This window comes from Aptenodytes forsteri, unplaced genomic scaffold, assembly GCF_000699145.1.
Source record: "Aptenodytes forsteri isolate BGI_AS27 unplaced genomic scaffold, ASM69914v1 Scaffold723, whole genome shotgun sequence".
NCBI classification, from domain to species: domain Eukaryota; kingdom Metazoa; phylum Chordata; class Aves; order Sphenisciformes; family Spheniscidae; genus Aptenodytes; species Aptenodytes forsteri.
Window position 1 is genome coordinate 39,833 of NW_008795185.1, and position 15,379 is coordinate 55,211.

At 55.6% G+C, this 15,379-nt stretch overlaps 1 protein-coding gene across 1 annotated transcript in view; it reads right to left on the reverse strand.

The window, feature by feature from the left end:
* Nucleotides 1-2,132: 2,132 nt before the first annotated feature.
* The window catches only part of LOC103898304 (protocadherin gamma-C3), a 38,720-nt gene continuing 25,473 nt past the window's right edge, over nt 2,133-15,379 (reverse strand). Inside the window, exons 3-4 of the mRNA XM_009278550.1 lie at nt 8,323-8,411; nt 2,133-3,417 (exon numbers count right to left, since the gene is read on the reverse strand). Of these exons, the coding sequence (XP_009276825.1) occupies nt 3,191-3,417; nt 8,323-8,411 (316 nt within the window). The 3' untranslated portion in view covers nt 2,133-3,190. The remainder of the gene's footprint in view (nt 3,418-8,322; nt 8,412-15,379) is intronic.

Here is a 15,379-nt window from a genome sequence, read left to right on the forward strand (position 1 = left end):
GGGGGGCGGGGGGTGGTCTCTGTGTGTAAGGGCAGTCTCGGGGTGTGCTGGGGGACAGGGAGGTGGAGGCCATGGAGCTGCAGCCCAGACGGAGGCACTGGGGGGGATGGGATGGGAATACGGGACGGGGGGAGGGGCTGTGCCCTGCTCTCCTAGAGCCTCCTGCACACTGCTAATGGGGGGGGACACATCAAACCAAGCCCCCTGGATGGGTGGGTGTCTGTCTGTCTGTCTGCCTGTCTGTCTCCCTGGGTTGCTCTGGCCCCACCCCCTCCACTCTCCCCCTCACATCTGGGCGGCAGCAGCTTGTTTTCTTGTCCGTGGTTGTGACACCCCAAGCCACGGGACGTTTCTCCCCTAGGGAGAGGGTGGGGTGCTCGTCTTGGCCAGGGGGCCCTGGGCACAGCGCCTAACCACACACACCCCCATTGCCCCCCTCCAAGCGCAGAGTGGGGAGCCCGGGCACCATGAAAAGCGGATCACCCCGGGGCTGGAGAAGGGAGAGTGGATCCCTGCTGGTGATGGGGAAGGGTGACCATATCCCCACCGGGGCTGGGGAAGGGAGAACAGATCCCTGCCAGTGATGGGGAAGGGTGACCAGATCCCCCCAGGGTTGGGGAAGGGTGACCGGATCCCTGCCAGTGATGGGGAAGGGCGACTGGATCCCCTCGGTTCTGGGGCAGAGGCTGTAGCCATGGACACCGTGGTCTCCTTGGTGGGGTGTGACAGGGTCTGCTCTGCCCTTCCCCAAAAATGCCAGCCAGGAGCACACTGGTGCCACCCACGGCCATGTCATCCTCAGCCCAAAGGCCTGGGGGACCTGAGGACAGGGGTGCCCCAAGAGCATCCCCACTGCTGGAGCCAGGTTTGGGCTGAACCACCCCCCACCTTGGCACAGCGGCAGCATCGGGATGGACAGGCCCCATCTGTGCCCCCCCCTCTTCCCATGGGAATAAATACCATTTATTCAGAAGAAACCATTTTATTATTTTTTTTTTCCCAAAGAAAAAAAGCAATATAAATATTAGAGTATAAAACTTGTGTGTAACACATCGACATTGGTCTATATGGGTATAAGAAGGATATAAGCATATATATAATATATAAGTATAATTCAATATTAGACACATTGGAAGGGCAAACGTGTTTCACGTACACTCGGAGCACGGACCACATGGAAAGAAGATACAGAGAAAATTGAAAATACTGGTGTCCACAAGTTAGTTACCGAGATTAAAAATAACACGCCACTAAATACACAACACTCACTACGCTACCTCAGATTGCAGATTAAAAAGAAATATAAAGACTACGATTCAGCTACAGCATTTCTAGAGGGGGGCAGGTGGCAGCTGCAGGGGACAGGGTGGGAACCGCTCCCAGTGCAGCCAGCGCCGGAGGTGGCCAGATCCGGATGAAACACGGCGGATGCTTCTGCTGCCCTGGGTTTGGGGAGGGGGCGGCGGCGGGGTGACCGCTGCCGTGCCAGAGCCTGGCCGAGAGGGCTGGACCCACTCAGGTGAGTTACGTGTTAGTGATTAAAAAGGGAAAAAAACAACACACACCCCCTGGGAAAGCCAGCGCAGTCCCTTCCTGGCCACCCTGCAGCCCCTCTCCTCCCTCTGGCTACATGAAGTCCCCCTCTGCCTCCCAGGGGGGGACTCGGAGCTGCTTTGATAGGGGAAGCCGGCCTGGTGCAAGGGTGATGGGCACACGGAAAAACTCTATTCCTCATCCTTCAATTCCTTCCGCAGGGTAGAAAGCCGAAAGCCAGCGGGAGCATCACCTCTTCTGGGCTGGCCTGGCGTGGTCCCATGCGACCTCCCCCCCGGCTTGTCACCCCCCGCTCACTGGCTTTGCAGCATCACCCCGCACTCACCCCCAGCTCTTGGGTCCCCCCTCCGGGTCTGGTCCCCAGGTGCCACCAAACCAACTGTTACTTACTCATTCACCAACTCTGCACCAAAGCCATGCGCCGGCAGCTCCACGGATCTCACCCCTTTGGGTGAGACCCCAAATAACCCCCTTATTTGGGGTCCACACCCCAAATATGAAGTGATGAGTCTCCCCATCCCACTTGAGCAATCCCACCCCCACCCCCCCAAGGCAGCCCCAGCACGGAGGCTCGGGCAGCTGCCAGCGTGTTCACACCACGCTGTGTGGGCATGCGAGGACTTCTCTTGGTCCGTGGAGCTAACTGGGCTAGTGCAGGTGTGAGGTGAAGGACGTGCATGCAGATGCAGTGTGCAGAAACGTGAAGCATCGTCCCCTGGTCCCCTTGGCAGGGACTCAGCCAGACGGCTGCCTGGCAGCAGGGGAGTGAGATTCTCTTAGCTTTAATTCCAGAAGAACATTGACTGTACATATAAATATTTACTGCAAAGAAGGGATGAGATGTGTCTGCTCTTCGGAGACCCCTAGAACCGCTGGGGCAGCTGCCGCACACCTCGGCATGCTCCTCATTGAATTCCCTACCTCTCAGACATCAGGAGGGGGTTTTTTGTCTCGTATTTCAGGCCATCAGTGGTTGCACTTTCAAAAAAAAAAAAAAGTTTAGGACGCAGCTTTGCCATATTCCTTTTGACTCATGCAATATAAACACTTACTTTTTTTTTTTCCGGGTAACAGGTAAGCAGGAACTGAAGCACTCCCTACCAACTTCTCAGCAACAAATCCATCGCTATCATTAACTGGGGGTGAATTTTACTAATGGAAAGTTTAAGAGCAAAGATCTGGAGCATGGGCTCTAAGCTAGGAACTTCCTTTTCCTTTCCAAAAAATGATCGAAGGTCTATAAATTAAAAGATCCACGTTAAAATTATTTACACTGGGCAAAGCTGAGCACAAGCCCTGTACCTTTCTCAGACTATCTGGGAGAAAATTGGATCCAAAGACGTGGCAGAAGACCTTCCACCCTTGCATATTCTAATATCCGAGGGATTGTATAAAACATTAGCAAGTATTCACAGGGCACTTGTTTGCGTTCGGTTTAGCTTCCGGATTGGTTTTCATCATGAGATCTAACAGCAGCGAGACCCTGCTCCTAGCTCTGATGATGATGAGATACATTCGCAATGTTTCCTGCTTTTTGCATCACAAAAAAATTCACATTCGTCCTCCGGCCTGGGCTGTGGTATGGGGGAGTGCTGGAGCCGGCTGCCCTGTAGCTCTAAGGTCTCCTTTTTCTTCTCTACTTCTTCTCCTTCTTCCCGGATTTCTTCTTGTTGCCTCCTGAGGAGCCGGCGCTCTTGGCGTCGCGCTTGCCAGCGGCATTGGTGAGGGTGGCGGTGCTGCCCGGGATGTAGACGTTCTGCCGGTAATCGGGGACGTGCTGCAGGGTGAACTGGGGGCCGTAGCGGGCGCTCAGCCCCATGGTGCCCGTCCCGCCGCCCAGGGTCGAGTTGCCGTCAGCAGCTTCTGTGGGGGGACACCGGAGGGGGGGGAGTGAAAGAGAAGAGCAGGTTGTTAGTGCCGGCCAGAGCCCACCCCAAGCCCCAGCAGCCCCGAAAGGCTCTCGCTGGGTGTCAAACCCAGACCTCGGTGCCACCAGCCTTCACCCCCACCCCTCGGTACCCTTCAGCGCTAACGCTCCACGAGATGGCTGCAACGTGTGTGCTGGGGAGCACGGCACAGCCGGCACTGAAATCCCTTGGGTCCATCTCACATCATTGCTAAAGGTTTGGGATTTGGGGCTGGAGGCTGGTCAGGGTAGGGCAACCTCTCCTCTGCCCTTGGCAGCGATGGGGCTGCCTGTCCCTCCCTGCCTGCCTGACGCTGTCTGCTCTGCCCCCTCCCCGGCTGCTGCCTCCGCAGAAAAACATCCCTCCCGCTCCGAAAGCAGCCCATTACGAACGTTATTGTACAGCCACATCCACTAGTAATGCATTAAGGGAAATCCAATATTTTTTTTTTCTACTGCATTTAAAACCCTGCCCCCAGTATTTCTCCAGCCGGGTTTATTCAGGGAGCAGAGCACGAGATGAGAAAGAAAATCCCTCCCCTGCAGTACCGCAAAGTGGCTCTAGGAAGCTGAGCACGAAGCAGATCAATGCCGAAGCGCGTCCGACGGTCCAGATCTGGGAGCAGGGGGAGGGGAAGGCAAATTGATTCCTGCCACGCTGCAAAGCTCCAGCAAGGAGAGAGCAAGTGCGGGGGCAGGGGCGGGTGCAGGGACCCCCGGGATGCTGGGGCACTGCTGGAAGGTAGAGACCAGATGGAGACGGGGGGATGCAGAGAGGCAGGGGGAGAAATGAGCACAGGGGGAGGGGCAGGGCACGAGCGATGCTGTTTCATGAGCCGCTGCGTGACCCTGCTCCGGCGTGACTGCCCGCGCACAGCCCACGGTGGGATCCTTGCACAGCCCTGCTCAGAAATTAGTTGCTAAAACCCTGTCTTTGCATTGGATACTGTGGATCCCATCTCAGCCTTTTAACTAACTGCTTCGTGCATGTGGCTATGGACACTCTCTCCTGGGAGGCTGGAGAAACCCAGCCTGTAGGGCCCAAGGCAGAGTCCGGGGCTGCTACTCCCTCCTTTCACAGGCAGAGAGACTACGGGAATAAAGAAAAACAACAAGCAGAAAACGTGGGCTGGTCCCCTCGTGTTTTTCCTCACTCCAGACCAGATCTGTGCACACCTCCGTGTTGCCTTTGCTTTCCCCTGAGCAGATGGAGGTGGCTAAGCCAGCCAGAAAGCTAGACAAAAAGCTGAGCCACATCCCACCACCCCCCTGAAATATTGCTGTGTACACATCCCCTCACAGAGGTCGGAAGTATGAAGCAACTGCAGTTTGAAAAGTTACAGCTGCTTTGCTGGAGCAGGCGGAGGGAAACACACAGCGCGTCCAAAAACAGGCGGGATATTGTGCACCGAGGCTGGGGGATGTGCAGGATGGTGTACAAACACAGCGAACCAGTGCAGGGAAATGCCATTTTGCTTTCCGCTGTGGAAGCATTCACCGGCAGGAGAATTTTTCTACAGGCCCCATTAAATGGGTCCCAGACCTGGCAGGGCTTTGAGGACCTTGGGCTGGAGGAGGGCTGGAGGAGATGTGCATATACAGTTAGTGATATTTATCGCGAATCCTCACTCACCTCAGCAGCAGCTTGTTTCATTAACAACCAACTCAACCCCACACCCATCAGGGTGTTAGGAACAGAGAGGGGATGGGTAGAGATGTGCTGTCAGGCCAGGCTGCAGCCAGGGACTGGCTCGCAGGTGGACTACGGCCTCTGGTAGCAGGGGAGATTTTTTTTTTTTCTGGGCTCTCCCAGCTGAAGACAGCCCGGTTGGGGGCTTGGTGGGCTTGGGCACCCCCCACTCTGCCCTGGGTGCCGCTGCCCTGCTTCCCCTCTGGGCCATCCCAGATGCAGCAAGGCTCTGAGCAGCGAGGCGGCTGGGGGCTGCCAGCACCGTCCAGGACAACTGGTCCCCATGAACTAGTTTGCAGTCACAGCACAGCTTTCATGGGGGAGAAAAAGCCGCCCGTGAAGTTCCCAGCCTGCCAGTTGGTCCCGGGTAAGAGCAAAGGGCTGTTTCTAGGTAACATTGACATTAAGGCTGAAAAGAAGAGAGAACAGGGACAATAGAGGTTTATAAATGGGCACCGAGCTGCTCTTGCCAAGCAGGGCATTTCAGCTCTTGTTGCTGGAAAGGTTACGCTCAGCCTTTACCAGCAGCCAGCCATTACCCCAAACGGACCCGAGGAGGAAAGCAAGAATTTGGGCTTCGGCAAAAATAACCAGCTAGTGGCTCCACCGCCCTCGTGGGCAGAGGGGAGGAGAGGCCGGCCGGAGGCAGCCCCAGAGCACGTGCTGCTGCAGCTGCTGGTGGGGCTTTCAGGAGAACCCAATATAGTGCGTCTGCCCCTGCCTGCGGGCAGCGGAGCTGGGGAGGAGGACCTCCTCGGGTTGCCTTTCTGTCTGCTCTCCCACCATCTCATGGCACCCCTATAAATTCTCGCTGGAAGCCAGAGTATTTTAAGGACAGGATGTCTGCCCTTCAGTGTCTGGTGTCCTGGAGCATCTGTGTTCCTTGGTCTTAGCAGCTGCCTCTGCCCCTTCAGATAGCTCAAAACACTGGCTTTTCCTGTTGTTCCCAGCTGCAAGGGAGGAAGATCCAGAGGAATGGAACTCGGGAAGGGAGACAGAAGCCCTACAGCAGAATCACAGCCCTGGGGGGAAACCAGGTCCCCAGGCTCTCTGGCTTGGGAGGGTGATTTAACCATTGGGCAAGCAATTTAATCCTCAGAGCGACTGGGTCACGCAGGTTTGGCATGGCAGGGCCAGCTCTGCCTCCTGCTGAAGCAAAGGATAACCCCTAGCACGGGGTAAGGGTGCAGGCAGGGCATCACCAGCCCCTTCTGGGGGGCATCCCTAGCTCATGGAGCAGAGCAGCATCAGAGGAGTTTCTGCCTCCCGGGTGGTCCCTGCTCGGTGCGGACTCGAGCATGGGCTTGACATGGTGCGGTGGAAGTCAGCATCAACCGCTCCGTGCGGGAGCAGCTCACGCTCGGAGGAGCGGGTGAGTGAAGGGCACACAGTGCTGTCACCTGTGTCACTGTGTCCCACCTGCCGCCCCGGAGCTCGAACAGAGCTCAGCAGGTGACAGTAAGAGATAAGGATCATTTAAATAGCCAGGAAGCATTACCCAAGGATGGGCAGCACAAAGCTTAACGGGCAATTAGCACTGGCCCTAATCAAAGCCTGCTCCAATCAACACTGTTAGCTTAATGAACGAGAGCAGAAAAGGGGGGACAGAGGGCAGGGGAGACATGAAAACACAGTGCTGGTGGAAAAAGCTTGTGCTGTGTTCCCCACCTGGCCCCAGCCAGCGCAGCAAGGGACCGGCATGGGCAAGAAAAGGATGGAGTGCACAGAGCCATCCCCTCCCTGGGGCTGCAGCAGGGGAAGCCTTTACCCAGCGGATAGATCTGATTTAAATTAACCCCCTGGGCAGGCTGAAGCCGTGGGAGAGGTTAGGACTGTTTGAGATTTGTGGATTGGGGGAGATTTGCTGCAGCGGGGCCCAGGGCTACGTGGAAGTCGGTGCTTAACCTGGAAGGGACCCGCTGAGCTCTCTGATCCTGGGGACCGCTGGAGTGGCAGTCAGAAAAACAGCTTTATTTGCGAGCAACGAAACTGGATCTGGAGGCACCGGGTGATGATAACCACATGCAGCCCCAGAGGCTATTTTTTCCATGGTCGTTTTTCAGAGCAGAGACACATTTTCGCATTGTTTCTATCTCTTGAGTGTAAACAACTCCCTTGCCAAAGACCTTCGTCCCTCTCCCTGGCCATGGCAGCTGTGTCTCCAGGCTGCCCGGTGTCTGCAGAGCGGCAAAGTTCAGCTGCAGCAGCTTTCCAAGAAAGCAACACCAAAGCCATCCCTCCTCCCCCAGATTCCTTCTCTCCCAACAGCTCAGAGGAAACATCCTAAGCATTTTGCACAGGGTTTTATGGCTGTGCTGTTGCTTCTATTTTTAAATCAAGGGGGAAAAGACTTGGAGGTATTTATAAATAAAGTCTGCATAAGAAACAGCCTCTTTATCCAGAGCACTGTGCAGAGTGATAACTGCAGTTCTTTTATATAAAAAGCCATGGAGACCGCGGGTGCATGGGAACACCCCTCCCTGCCCACCGCTTCCACACGGCGCAGCCATAAACCAGAACAAACCAACCCAAAATGACCCCAAACCAAACCCCTGCGACTACAACAGCAGCTGGTGGGGCAAACCTTGGCGAGCCCGCGGCTCGGCGGAGGGACCTGGCGTGAGCAGGGAGCACACGCCGGTGTCTCTGGACACGAGGATTGTTGGGGATACGGAGTCAGGTGATTACTGTATTCCTGGCCCAGCCTCTAGCCACAAGCAAATCTTTCAGGCTTTCTACCTCCTCGCCTTACGGCAAGTTGCAACACAGCAGACGTTTCATTTACTGTGACCTTCTGGAACCAAGTAGTTTATAAAACATCATCTCAGGACCGGCTCTTTCATGTAACACAACCACATCACGAGCCAGATAACATTCTGTCCAGTACACAGATAATATAGTTTGGGTGAAAGAGGTACCCCTGTCTACAGCACGCCTGATGCTGGTGGCTACCTGGCATCTCCTCTACCTGAATCCTTCCCAACCCCTCTCCTCTGCAGGGTAACAATGACAGCAGTGCTTTTCCACCAGCAACTGTTGAAGAAGGACTTTCGAAGCCACCCCAGATAACCCAGATACATAAGTCCCAACAGCATCTTATCTAACGGCATGCATCTGAGGTGTCCGCGCGAGAGCAAGTGCTGTGGTTTTCCCACACACGATGAAGACCAACCATTTGCTGAAGCCAGGATCATGGCTTGGAGCATCTCCGTGTCAAACTGGTTGTTCGGCCAGGCTCCACCTTCCTCTCCATTCTGGGAGCTATGGGAAAAGAAATAAAAAACAGCAAGTTACTGCAGCTCGGTCAGGAGGAGTGGGCTTGTCAGAGAGCATGAGAAGCCAAGGCTGCGGGCTTGTTTGCTGGTGAAGAGGTGTTTGCAGGCTTTAAATCCTTCTATTAAATAATACTCAAGAGTCAAGACACTTTCAAAGGTCTCCATCCCTCTCCAGGCTTTTGAAGAATAACCACTTGGGGTTAAAGCACCTGGGGGCTCAGTGGTGCTTCCAGCACCACCTGCCTAACTCCTGCTGACTTCAGAGACAGCCAGCACCTCATGACCTCAAAATCCCACCAATGTAATATAATACCACAGAAAATGCTGGTCCTAAAGTCCCAGAGGTGTATGCACCCTTGTACGACCAGGTCCTCTGTTCCTTTTGCAGGCCATGTGAGTGGATGCACCTTTCAAGCTATTTCAGGCTACAACTCCATTCTGCAGCTTCATTTGTAAGACAGAGGGTGAGAAAACTCTGTGGCGTGGTGGGCTTTGGGATCAGCATGGAGCCAGCTGCCTGGCACTGCAAAACCTGCTCTGAAGGGAGGCCAAGAGCAGCTGCCAGCTCTGCAGATCTGGCAGCAAACAGTCCTGGGGAGGCTGGAGCAATGGGGAGAGGAGAGAAGGGAGGTGGGCACCCACCTTGGTTCCCCAGGACTGGCTGATGGAGCGGTTGGGCACCACAGATCTGCCTGGGAAACCTCTGGGGATGCTACCAGGCTTTGATTAGGGAGAGTTTGTGACCAAGGTTACTATCAGCAGTCTGTGCGCAGTCTGACAAGCCCCACGTTCACGATTGCCAAGTGCCAGCTGTGCTCGGCCGCTTCTCACTAGCAGCAGCACTTCCCCTCCGGAGAGGTCAGGGCTGTGCTCCCAGAGCCCCTCCAGAGCCTCCCTGCTTCCAGCAGAGAGACCTAAACATCTCACCAGCTTCCTGGGTCCTCCTCTGCTCTGACCTTAAGTGACCACATCACTCAGACTGCCGGTCTCCCCTCTCCCAGCTGAGTGCTCTGACCACCCGCAGCTCTTGCTGCCCACTGGGATGCCAGCTGCCCCTTGGCTGTGTGCTGGCTTGCCTGGGGCGAGGGCTGCCCTGCTCTTGCAGCTGGGAGCTCTCCAGAAGCGAGATGGGGGATTTGAAAGCCCTTCCCCTTGGAGAGAGCTGAGCCTGTTTCTCAGGCAAGCGTTCAAACCACCAGGCTGCAAGGCACGGAGGTGGCCTCCTCCTCCACCACTGTGGTCCCAGCCCTTGCACCCAGGAGCTGCCAGCCCCCGAAGCCCTGCTCAGACCCGGAAGCCCTGCTCAGACATGCTCAAGCAGCCGAGATCTCCCCCAGCTCTGGGGTCTCCTGCCAGCAGCTCCGTGCTTGAGCACTCGGCACCCCGCGCACTGCAAATGCCAGCGCAGGCACTGCCGGTGCCAACTCAGCGCCACATGCTGGGTGGCAGATGGGCTCTTCGCCACCCTGCTGAGCATCCCGCTGCCCAAGTGACCCCGACGGTTGCACGCGCTGCAGCCCTCACACACAGGACAAGCTCAATATGGCCATTTCGGAAATGGGACGGACCCACAGGCACGTCCTTGAAGGTGGTATGTGCCATGATGACCTTGTAGCGCGGGCAGGTCCTGTGTCTAGGTCACTGCCCCAGCTGCAATAAAGCTCTGCAAGGAGGGAAGCCCTGAATGCACGAGAGCTTTCTCCGTCCTCCCCGTGCAAATGTCCTGCACACAGAAAGAAAAACTGCAGATGCACAGGATGGATAAGAGTGCCCATGAGCTCTGATCAGGCCCCACATGGTCCTGCTCGGTCACACAGCTTGGTATGGACCCAGTGAGGGGTACATATGGGCAAACTCCCTTTGAAATACAAGATCTGAGTGTAAGGATGCATGTATAGATATTCCCAGGTACTCTGCTGAAAATCTGGTCTTAAGCAACCTGCCCAAAGACACGCAGGACCTGTGCCAGGACCACACGACCATCCGTCCCTTCCCCTTCTGTACCGCCTGCCTGATCCATCCCCAGCCAGGTGCGGGCCACTGCTCTCACACCGGTTTATTTGTGGAGGATGCAAACAATCACTAATGTAGCAGAGGCTGCCCCAGCACGACACTGCCAACAGCACCGCTTCTGAAATACCTGCTGTCCGCTGCAACCCAGGGCATTCCAAAAACTATTTATATCGCTCCTCCGCGACATGTGTGGTGGCACAGTTTCAAGAAGGCCAGAAGCGAGGCTTGCCCACCTCGCAAATTGATTTCAGCACTGGCATGATGGCTGTGCTGAGACTCCTCAGACATGGGTACTGCTGCCCTGCACTCGGTGTTGTGCCAGCGAGCAGCGTGCAGGCAGTCCAGGCAGCGAGGACAAAGCGGGGACAGCCCTGGGGCTACAGTGACCCGTTAATGTCACAAGCAGGGCTGGGAATAGAGCCCCGGGCTAGATCCAATAAAGGACTTAGGAAGCTAAACCCCATTGCAAACCACAACCCATTCGGCCACCAGTTAACCCCAGCAGCTCCTGCCCCGCCGGCTGGCAGCTGAGGTTCCCAGGTTTTTCAGGGCTGCAGGAGAGCTGCCCAGAAACACCCCGGTGCCTCCCAGCCGCTGGTCCTGGCTCGGGGGGCTGCCCTGGCATGCTGATGGGATCCAGGGATGGGGAAAAGGAAAACACAAGGAAGTGCCAAATCAATTTTTTTTTTTAAAGTGTAATATTCCAGTGGTTTGAACTCTGTTTTGAAATCGGAGGCCCAGGTTCAACTCCCTCTTTGACGCAGCAGTGCCAGCATCACATTTTCCACCTCCCGAAAGACTCTTTCCTCCCCTCCCACCTCTCCTTCGGGCAACGGGCTGCACTGGACAGAAGCTCCTCCTGCCTCCTGTCAAAGCTGTGCCTCCATGCCCTAGGACAGCGGGAATGCATGGAAGGAAAGGCTCACCCTGTGGTCAGGGCATTCACCTAGGACGTAGCACCAGGACCCCCAACCTCACTCTGCTCCCTGACCAGGTGGTCCTCGCTCTCCACCCCAATGACCCTTGGCCCCACGGCTGCATGCAGGCACAGACGGGAAAGCCGGCCACCACCGAGCACCAGACTTGCCCAGGGCTGGGTTGGAAAGGGGGGGAAAGAAGGGCCATGGTTAGTCCCTGCAGCCTGGGAGGGGGTTGAGCGACACAGCCCAACCCCTCCGGTGCACAGCACAAGAGTAGCGGCTGTACAAGAAATGTGTGGATCTTGTTCAGGTTGTTTTGACCTAGTGTTTTAGAGGTGTGTGCTCCCAGGGAAGGGTGACCCTGCATCACCAGTGAGCAGAGAGAGGTTCATCCCCAGAGGACGGGGAGACGGGCAGTGTTTCAGACCCTTTTCCTTTCTTCTGGTTTTAGAGAAGGAGTGAACACATGTGAACTCACGCGGTGGACTTCACTGGTTACGGTTATACCCGAGTGTCAGGGGGACAGCCAAAGCCCAACATCCCCTTAATGCCCTGTGGGATCACAAAATCACAGACTGATTCAGATGGAGAGGGACATGAAGCACCCAGCCTAACGAAGGAGGGAAGGTCTCTGGTCCAACACCCCACTCAAAGCAGGGCCAAGCTTTCAGCTGGATCCAACTTTATATTAGATGCTCAGGGCTCTGAGCAGCCACATTTTGAGTATGAGATTTCTCCATCTCTCTGGCCTCCTGTTCCAGTGTTTGATGGTTAGTCCTGCAGCCTGGGAGGGGGTTGAGCGACACAGCCCAACCCCTCCGGTGCACAGCACAAGAGTAGCGGCTGTACAAGAAATGTGTGGATCTTGTTCAGGTTGTTTTGACCTAGTGTTTTAGAGGTGTGTGCTCCCAGGGAAGGGTGACCCTGCATCACCAGTGAGCAGAGAGAGGTTCATCCCCAGAGGACGGGGAGACGGGCAGTGTTTCAGACCCTTTTCCTTTCTTCTGGTTTTAGAGAAGGAGTGAACACATGTGAACTCACGCGGTGGACTTCACTGGTTACGGTTATACCCGAGTGTCAGGGGGACAGCCAAAGCCCAACATCCCCTTAATGCCCTGTGGGATCACAAAATCACAGACTGATTCAGATGGAGAGGGACATGAAGCACCCAGCCTAACGAAGGAGGGAAGGTCTCTGGTCCAACACCCCACTCAAAGCAGGGCCAAGCTTTCAGCTGGATCCAACTTTATATTAGATGCTCAGGGCTCTGAGCAGCCACATTTTGAGTATGAGATTTCTCCATCTCTCTGGCCTCCTGTTCCAGTGTTTGACCACCCTTGGGTGCAAAACGTTTCCTAATACCTACTCCAAATTTGACTTGTTGCAACATGTGCCCATTGACCCTTGTCCTTTCACTGTGCACCTCTGAAGACAGCAATGAGACCCTTCTCCTAGCTGTCACACCTCCAAACTGAAGGAGCCCTCTCAGCCTCTCCTCCCCTGCCACAGGCTCCAGACCTCTGATCATTTTGGTGGCTCCCATATGGCCATGTCTTTGTTGCAGTGGTGAGCCCAAAAACCGGGCACAGTGCTCCAGGTGTGGTCCCGTAAGTGCCAAATTGAGGGCAACCATCTCTTCTCTTGACCTGCTGACTACAATCTTTCCAGTAAAACCCAGTACACAGCGTGTCTCCATCACAGCAAGGGTGCACTGGTGACTCGTGTTCAACCTGATGGGCCCCAGGTCCTTTTCTGCAAATCTACTGCACCCAGTGTTCCCAAATTTTGCACAAACATCCCCGAAGTTGTGCCTGCTCCCCATGATGACACGCAGAAAAGTTACTTTAGAAATGTCTTAGAGTTGCAAAAAAATGGTATTGAGCTCACTTCTTTAAGCAGAAAATTCAAGTGCCTCAATTACTTGCAGTGCAATCATCCAGAATTCAGAGGCACAGAAAAAAACAAGTGCTGTAATCTAAAAACACCCAAAAATAACTTCGAGCATTGGAAAAAAGCACACAGCTGATGACCAGACCTGGCTGTCTTCCACGGCTCTAGGATGGAGTTGTGAATCAGAGCTGTGAATCACTGATTCAACAGCAAGCAGCCTGCCCTGCCCTGCCCTGCCCCGCTCCCCCTGCCTGGGGCGGGCAGACCTCAGACCCCCCCCTTGCAGCACTGCTCCCCACTCGGCTGCAGCCTTGGGCGCTGCTGCGGGGAGGCTGCCCTGAACGGGAGGGCTGGTTCCTATGGAAATGACTCCAAGGACTCGCTGTTTTTAATACAAATGCCATTGACTCAGTAGGTTTTTTTCTAAAAACCCATCCCCCATAGGATAGATTTTTTTTTTTTCTCTGTTCAATTCTACTCCACACTTCAAAGCTCAGAAAAGAGCTGGCTTTCATTTTTGGGAACACTTCCAGCACAGCTAGGACTGGAGGGAAGGAAGCAAACACACGTTTGAGACAAACCCGGGGATGCAGCATCTTAGGGGGCTCAGGGCATGGTGGACGCGGAGCACAGGATGGGGGTTGCGCCAGCAGAGGCACGTACAGCCAGTGCACGACCTGCAGAGACCTTCATTAAACCTGGTTACATGGAAAGCAGAGCATGCCGAAACAAAAGGCTTGCCCTGCAGCCTTGACACAGCCCCACCGCGTGCTGCATCACAAGGCTGCCCCATTACCAAGGGCTTCCACAAGCATCCACCCGAGCAGCGCAGGGTGGACCCGGGTACTTTGCTGACCAGCTATTTTGTGGCACCCCCAGCCACCACATCCCTTTTTAACTTCCACTTCGAGCACAGAATTATTCATTTCCTTGCGGGGTTGCTATGGAGCTCGTCACTATGGCAGCCGAAGGCCTTGCAAACATTTATTTGCACAACTGCCCGGTGGATTCCTGAAAAATTGTTTTCCTCGCTCTGCAGCTGGAAACACGAGCTATAGCAGCGCCACAACAAACTGAAGAAGTTTATTTGTGCTAGAGCAGTGCTGTCAGAGCCCAGGGGCTGGAGAAGACAGCCCCGCACCCCATGGACGAGACCCTGGCACCCTGGGGGTGCCTGGCAGGGCTGTGGGCAGCGTTTGGCCTGGGGATTTTCCCGGGACACCCTCAGCATCCTCCCTCCTCTCTCATTTGGGGCTTTCTGGCTCCTAGAGCAGCGGCCCCCAGTCAGCACCACTCCCAGCCCACAGCCCTGGCTGCTCCCAGGCTTCCCCGCTCCGAGGAGGAGGACATGGCTGGGGTTTGTTTCTCCTCCTAGCCTCTTTCCCTTTCACTCCCGGTTGCTCCTCACTCTGGCTGCTGCTCCCACCCTCCCATCACCTCCCCCAGCAGCCTGACTGGGGCAGCACTCTGCCCTCCCCTCCCCACCCAGCTCCCAGGGCCAGGGGGTATCTTCAAGCTCATTCCTCCAGCCCCATTCCCGGGCAGCCCTTGGTCCCCCCAGGCTGACCTCCCCTGCCTAAACTCCCCCGCACTGCTCTTTCCTCTCTCCCAGCTTCCTCCAAGCCCTCCCCACCCCCCACCACCACCTCCAACACACAGCTCCAGCCGGAGGCAGCAGCAGAAGTAAAAATCTCAGCCTGCGTGTTTCCAGGCTGGCACAGTGACAAGCAAGAGGGAACAGATCCCTTCCTGCTGGTGCTGAGCTTCCGCCATGCTCAAGGCGTGCTGGGGACACGGCCCCACGGATGGGGATGCAGCCCCAGGGCCAGCATCCCTCTGTCCCACCACCCACGCTAGCCTCCCGTAGCTCCAGCCCACAGCCAAGCCTCCAACCCTCCCCCAGCCTCCGAAAAAACTGAACCAGCACCCTCCTACCCTCCCCCAGCCTCCGAAAAAACTGAACCAGCTCCAAAATTGCCACAATTTCCTGCCCTTCTCCCTTCTTTAACAGACGATGCTGCCAGCCCTTCCCCCACACTCCCCTGGCTCCGCACATTCCCTGCCGCTTCTGTAATGCAATTACAAAGGCTGGAGAGGACCTGGATAAGGCTCAGCTTTAAGATCATGACTT